The sequence below is a fragment of the Chironomus tepperi genome, unplaced genomic scaffold (genome assembly GCF_022539635.2).
Source record: "Chironomus tepperi strain 1889 unplaced genomic scaffold, CSIRO-AGI_Ctep_v1 contig_309, whole genome shotgun sequence".
Taxonomy (NCBI): Eukaryota; Metazoa; Arthropoda; class Insecta; order Diptera; family Chironomidae; genus Chironomus; species Chironomus tepperi.
In genome coordinates, this window is record NW_027226431.1 from 2,620,404 (window position 1) to 2,627,677 (window position 7,274).

General features: G+C 29.1%; 2 protein-coding genes across 2 annotated transcripts; one reads left to right on the top strand and one right to left on the bottom strand.

The window, feature by feature from the left end:
* The first annotated feature begins 522 nt into the window (after positions 1-522).
* lms (lateral muscles scarcer) lies at positions 523-4,393 on the top strand. Its single transcript, XM_070643063.1, has 3 exons — positions 523-918; positions 2,458-2,600; positions 2,671-4,393. The coding sequence occupies exons 1-3, from the start codon at positions 582-584 to the stop codon at positions 3,289-3,291; spliced, it is 1,101 nt and encodes a 366-aa protein (XP_070499164.1). The 5' UTR covers positions 523-581; the 3' UTR covers positions 3,292-4,393.
* Positions 3,306-7,028, bottom strand: Mgat1 (alpha-1,3-mannosyl-glycoprotein 2-beta-N-acetylglucosaminyltransferase). Its single transcript, XM_070643061.1, has 6 exons — positions 6,475-7,028; positions 6,124-6,325; positions 5,832-6,041; positions 5,612-5,735; positions 5,290-5,551; positions 3,306-5,230 (listed from the first exon to the last, which is right to left on the bottom strand). The coding sequence occupies exons 1-6, from the start codon at positions 6,928-6,930 to the stop codon at positions 5,117-5,119; spliced, it is 1,368 nt and encodes a 455-aa protein (XP_070499162.1). The 5' UTR covers positions 6,931-7,028; the 3' UTR covers positions 3,306-5,116.
* Positions 7,029-7,274: the final 246 nt, after the last annotated feature.

A 7,274-nucleotide genomic window follows, 5' to 3' on the forward strand; every position in this document is an offset into this window, starting at 1 on the left:
CATAATATTTAAATCAATCCTGAATGTGAACACAAAATAAATAAGCAAAAAGGAAAGAAATATGAGTGAAATATAAATTTTTGAAATATATCCACTAATTTTCTTTTTCCTTCACCAATTATTTCAAAATTAAAAGGTAATCAATTAGGTTAAAAACTTCATTAAAAACAAGTCCTACGTAAATTGAAAAATCTTTCTCATATTCCCATTGGATCCGCCCATTTTCTTCACATTTAATTACTCGATTTTCTCTCAAATCACACAAAAAACAAACAAACATCATGAACGAGTATGTGGAAAAAAGAAGAAGAAAGCCAAAAGATCCACATGTGTACTCAATTAGAGACAATTTTTCCTTAAACATCGCGACATTCGTTAATGATCATCGTAAAAAAAAAAAATATTGTTAAATATCGTTGTTCTACTCATATGTTGTTATTTTTGGATTTCAGATGATTTCTGTAATTTGTATATTTGGTTTCACTTTCATGATACTCATTAGCTTATCGGACTTTCACGCGATCAGTTCTTTTCTATTCGGGATCTTTTTTTTCTTTTTTGCTGTGACTTGAAAAAGAAAAATGGAAAACTCTAAAAATTTATCGTCGGCAAATCAGCAACAGAAACGAAAAAGTAACTTTTCTATTGAAAATATTCTTGCAAAAAGTCCTGACACTTATCAGGCACGCGACAATAAACAGAGATTAGTGAGACAAAATCCTTTTCAAAATAATCATGTGCTGTTTGATCAGAATAAGAATCTTAATGTGCCATATAAAAAATATGAAAAGGATATGGACAGTGAAATAAAAATTGAAAGTGAAACAAGTTCTTGTCATAGTGAAAATACAGAAAGTTGTAATGCTGATAGTGAGACTCATGAAATGGATGAAACGTCGGATGATGGAAGTAGTCAAAGTAAGCTAAGGATATGATTTTTATATTGTTATGGTCACAAGTTTTAGAGTCATATGGATATTTGAAGGTTGTGGGTAAAGAGTTGCATTAGAATCAATCTAAAGATATCAAGTGATATTACGTATCATTCTGTGATATTCAAATATAAAGTTGTGTATCTTTTTCATTATCACTTCAAGCGATAAATGTTTAACAAGATGTTTAGAGTTTAAATATGTGCAAATATTATGAAATATACTCGAGTCTTTAACCCATATCAAATGAATGATTTAAACCATTTCAATAGAACGAAAACTTTGAGCTTTTTGATATTTTTAAGGATATTTTAAATAATATGGAATGAAATGATGATATAACTCAAGATTGAAGAATTTGCTAGTCAATTCGAAATTTGAATAAACGAAATTTTGAAAATTTAAATTTAACTAAATTCAATTTTAATTTCCTCTAAAAGCAAAATTCAACAGTTGTAAGGATATACCATTTCATGAAACTTTTAAGAAAGTAACAAAAGAGTTAAAGATAATCTTTAATTCCTAATAGAAAACAAATTGATAAGTTTAGTTCAAATTCGTAGTGAAAAATGATAAACAGATCAACAGATTATAGTCAATTTAACATAACTGGTGCACAAATTATTGAAAATGTTAAATTTTAATCGAAATTGTGTGTTTTATCTAAAATATCAAAGTGTTGCTTTTGATTCCACTAATTTTTAGATTCTAATCATTAAAATTCTAATCATGAGATTAAAAATCAATCAAAATTCAATTACTGAGTTAGTTTTATCTAATTCTAAATCTGAACCTCAGTAAACAATAGATTTTATCAAATTACTGAAGTTTAATCTGAAGTGTTAAACTTAATATCCATTTTATATTAAATCCTTTCTGAGGAAATTCTCTTTTTAATTTAATTCAAGTTTCGAGTTGATTGGACAAATCTTAACCATCTAATTCCTTTTTAACCTAGTATACAGACAAAATTTGAAATTAAAAATGAACGAATTTGCTTAAGAACTTTTAAGTTGTTTTAAGAATGAGAATGTATTGAAAATTAAGGAATTTAAAGAAACATTTAGGAATAATTTTTTCGCACCGCGGCACACTTTTGGTATTATTTTTCTCACACCTATCACACACTAAATATCGATAATGAAGAATATTATCAAACTAATTATTCCCTATTAGCTTCTCACTTAATCTTCAAGAACTAAATACCTCTGAATTTCCCAGAACAAATTTTCACACAAAAATTACAAATAAATGCATTAAAAATTTTCAAAGAAGAGGATTTAAAGTAATTTTAAGTAAATAAATGTCAGTGATAATTTACTAATTACATTTAAATAATAAAGTAAACGACATAATGACTCTTAACGAGTAAAGGCAGGAAAAAAATTTTCATCTTGAAATGTCGACGTCGAGAAAATTGTGTGAAAAACCGCTAATTACCCTTTAACTATCTTAAAATATCTATCATCAATAGAGTATTTAGAACAATGTGTACACAACTAATTACTAATTAATTATTTCACAGCCGATGATAGGAAGAAGAGGCCACGGACTGCATTTTCAGCATCACAAATTAAATCACTTGAATGTGAATTTGAGAAAGGAAAATACTTGTCGGTAGCAAAAAGAACGAGTCTTGCAAAATCACTTAATCTTACAGAGACGCAAGTAGGCATTGACTATAAATAAATTGTTCCTTATTCATGACTAAATATCCTAATTTTGTCCAATATAAAAGGTAAAAATCTGGTTTCAAAATCGCCGTACAAAATTTAAACGAAAGTACACATCAGATGTTGAGCAATTAGCATCTCATTACTATTCATCACTAGGAATTGGCGGCATTGCAAGGCCAATGGTTGTGGGCGATAGATTATGGTTATTTAGTCAACCTGTCAATGGTATGCCAACACCAATTCAATCATTACTACTCAGCAACATGCCACCGTCTGCTCAACATCCACAACCTTATTCATCGATTGTTCCGCATTCGTCTGCAATGCCATCAAGAGGATACAGTGATATACGATCGACAATAATTTCACCACAACCTAGACCCAGCAGTGACTACTCAAATCCACCACATCCTCAATTTATGAATAAAAACTACAGACATGACTTTTATGCTAAATATCCAACAGTTGGCCCATCAACATCAGCTGATTATCGACTATTAAAATCAGAAGAAGCATCTCACCTGAAGTCCAATGGTCTTGCAGATCTTGAAAGTCGATTTGGTAACAATTCAGCAATATTCAGTGAAAGTAACCGGAAATTGAATGATACTTTGATAAGTGACAACAAAAGTACCAGTAGCGACGATATTGACTGTGAAGAGATAGAAATTAATGATAATTGACAGCGGATTTTTTTTTTTTCGAAAATTACTTTATTGTTAACACTTTATATCACAGCCTATAATATAAAAGAACATAATTTATAGGCTTAAACAGTTTCTCATAATGATTTTCATGTGTAAGTTTAAAGAAAAATCACTGGTAAATATCCAAAGTGCAATGAACTTATGTGGGATCGATGGACGGTTTTTATAAGGAAAAGCTATAAATGCAAATTACAATTTCTGATGGACTAATGTGATGTAAATAAATTTTTGACAATTATTTTGTCTATGATCTGGTCTTTATCCCTTACAGACAAAGAGCATGCTCTTGAGAGCTAGCTCAGCTTAAGCTCATCAGCTTAAGCTCATCTAGAGCATGCTTGTGAGGAATGCTCTCATCTTACTATGTTCTTGAAAGCATGCCATTTGCCCTTTTGTTAAATGACATTCCTGAATTAATGAATTAAATTGATTTAAAATAAATCTCAGGATTAAAAATTAATCCTAGGATTTAATAATCTGGTTTAAATATTTCTTAAGCTTAAAATGTCAATTTTGACTCAAACGAATCCAAGATTTTTTTGGCAGCATAGATTTTTGGGTACCTCCTATAAGCACCTTACTAACATTAATTGTTTCTAATCTACTTTTCCATTCAAGAAACATCCAATATTCCCTAGAATCATTCTATATACAATTCAGGTCTTTGCACTTTGATGAGAACATAATTTAATTAATTTTTTTTTGTATCACGAACATCGATAAATGATTTAAAGGTATAAAAAACATCGAAAAAGTGCTATTAGAAGACAAATATTATTCTCAACATAATCAAATAAACTAGAATATTTAATTAAAATTTTAATTCAGACACGGTGTAAATCCTTTGGTATATCAAAAACAAAAAAAGCATAAAAGCAGCATAAAGCATTTTGTTGGAAGTAGGGGATGGAAAAGATGATTATGTTTCATTGACAAAAAAATATATTTTGAACATAAATAATTGTATATTTAAATTTATACATAGGTAGGTATAATTCATATAAAAAATTTATCATTTTCTTTTGATTTAATCATATGTAGCTACTGTTGAAATTGTCATTTACGTTGTAAAAAAAAGTCATCATTTTTATGGAAAATTTGTTAAATATTTTGTACAAAAAAAAAGTTAAAAATAAAATCGTCATTAGTTTGATACTATTACAATTATTGTTTGTATTGGCTAGAACATTATAATTCCACAATAGAACTCAGCTACAAGGTGTTTATGTAAAAAATTACAAAAAAAAATATTAGTAAGATCTTGTCTTACTTGCTGTTATTTTACTTAATTACACCTTTGATTATCGTCTTATTTACAAACATTTTCAACCTGATTAATTATATTATGTATCCAGACTTGCAGTATTTCATCTTTGACTGTCAAATTTTAAATTCATTTTTAGCGGTTAAATTTATTTCAACGTTTGAAAAATTAAAAATTAATTTTAGCCGTTAAAAATAAATTTAAACTGAACTTAACCGATTAAAAATTCAAATTTAATTTGACCGTTAAAAATTTAAATCTCATTTAACCGTTCAATTTTGAAATGCTACAAATCAGATAACTTTCAGCTTTTTACATAAAACTTTATGTAAAGTTCTTCTTAATGACTTTTTTGTTTATCGCTTATATACAGTATAAGAATAGGTATGATTATATGCTATGATGTTTTAAATTTTGAAATTTTTTCAAGCTTGCATTTTAGTCAAATTTTTTAAACACATCAATTTTTTTATGCTGGTTTTTGGCTTTAACTTACGAAATTGATAAAACTCAATTAGTGAGTTAGTTTAATTTATGTTATTCCCACGACGGATCGTATCCCTTCCAGTTTGTACTTGGAGCTAAATATACACGACGATTGTTGAAGAATGATGAGACTATTCCTGCATATGCAGTACGCGGCACACCACTCTGTATAATTATTGAGGATTAATAATCCGAGATTAAATTGAAAATTAAATTAAAATTACCTTAAAATCATCCATTATTCCTAAATTCCTACATGTGGCTTTATATTGATTTCTATTATTGTATTGTATCCTCACTGGACCGTCAGCTTTCACAAGTCCAGATCGAAGTTCTTCAAATGTCACCACAGGTGTTTGATAAACTTCACTTATGTATTTTTTATCATAGTTATCCTTTAATAAATAACTTAAGTCTTTTTTCGAAAATGGAACAAATGTTTCACTAAGTTTTATGTACTTCAAATGCTTCTCAAAGAATAGTCCACTGAAAATAGACAGCATAATGTTATTATTTAAGCTTATAAATAGTAATTAAATTATTTACTTTGAAACACCGATTTTCCCGAATGTACGAGATCGCGGAAGTTCAGGACGTATGCAGACTCTGTCTTTTCTAATCTCTGGCTTTCGAATCCAATCATCCCAAAAAGCTCTTGGCCATTTTGGACCTGCAAAATATAATATTTAGTTATGCAAATTAATAACTTGAATACGTGGAATAGCTTATTGCAATCAGTGACTGCAAATCATGAATTTATGCTTACCAATTTCATCCCAAAGCTTTTTACTCAACATCCATCCAAGACCAGGGAAGAAGTCAGAACGATACAGTAGCTCGGGTGCATTTTCATCAATTAGTCCAGACTTTCCATTGTCATTCCATGCCGAAACACACCATAAAGAGTCATCAGAACGCAATAACGGGAATGTTCCCAGAAAATATTCATAAAAATCGGGCGCGACGTCGAGATCATCTATAAATAGAACAAATTGAGTACATAATGATTCATCGAAAAACTTATCAGTTCCATGACATAATTAGAGCTCATTACTCACCTTCAACGATAATAACAAACTCAAACCCGTTTGAAAATACAGTATTTAAAGCCCATCCATAATGCCTAGAAATTTTGTAATAACCCTTGAATTTCTTATCTTTTGGCATCACCTCTATGTCTGAGAGATCAGGCTGTTGAATTAATTGCACTTCATCCTTATAAGATAGAATGACCTCCTTTGTCGCTTCATCTCCACAATCCTAAAAAATACATTTGAGCAAATAGAAATGTGTTAATAAAAAATGATGATATTCCGATCATTCCACACACTTGACGTGTATAAATATAGACAAGTGTTTTAGAAAATATGATAATTAGAAACAGTATGCAATTGTATTATGTGCCGTACCTGTGATATTACTATAGGGAATTGTTCACGATTTGGTCGATATTTTATTAATAAATCTAATGATCTAGAGATTGAAACACGATTGCACGCAATGACCAGTACTGGAATTACTGGCTTATATAAATCATTATCAAGATACAGTCCATTGAATACAATTTTACTGTTTAGTTTGTTTTGATTTGATTCTAGTTCCAACAAGGCATTTTCACTATTCACTGACGTGGTCGTTATGCTCTTTGAATTCAATATTCTTATAAGATTTTGATATCGTGATATAATTTCCTTGCGGTTTTCCGTTTCCTTTTTAATCTCATTTTCCAAATACACAACTTTTTCATGAAATTTACTTTTGTCAACTTGATTATAATCATAATTCTTTATCACTATGAAATATGTTAATAATGTCCAGAAACCCACGATACCCAATGCAAAAATAAGACGTTTATTTGCTCTCATGTCACACTTATTTAATTAAACTACAATTTCTCCTACATTTTAATTGTTTTATGTTACTTTTTCTCACAAGATAATGAATGTATTCACCCAAAAAATCATAGTCGCACCGCTTTTAAAAAAGTTTGAATTTTTAATGACCGTTATGACTAGAAACCAAACAAAATTGCTATTTTCTCGACCACTTCTTAATATTTTTATATGATATTTGTACATTCTAAACTTCATTAGATTTCATATTGTTACCGGCTGTCACTCAATAATTTAGTTTTACTATTTATCAATCATAAACGATCAAAATAATTTCAAAGAAATCTAACCTGCGATATTCCCAATTTGAATTTATC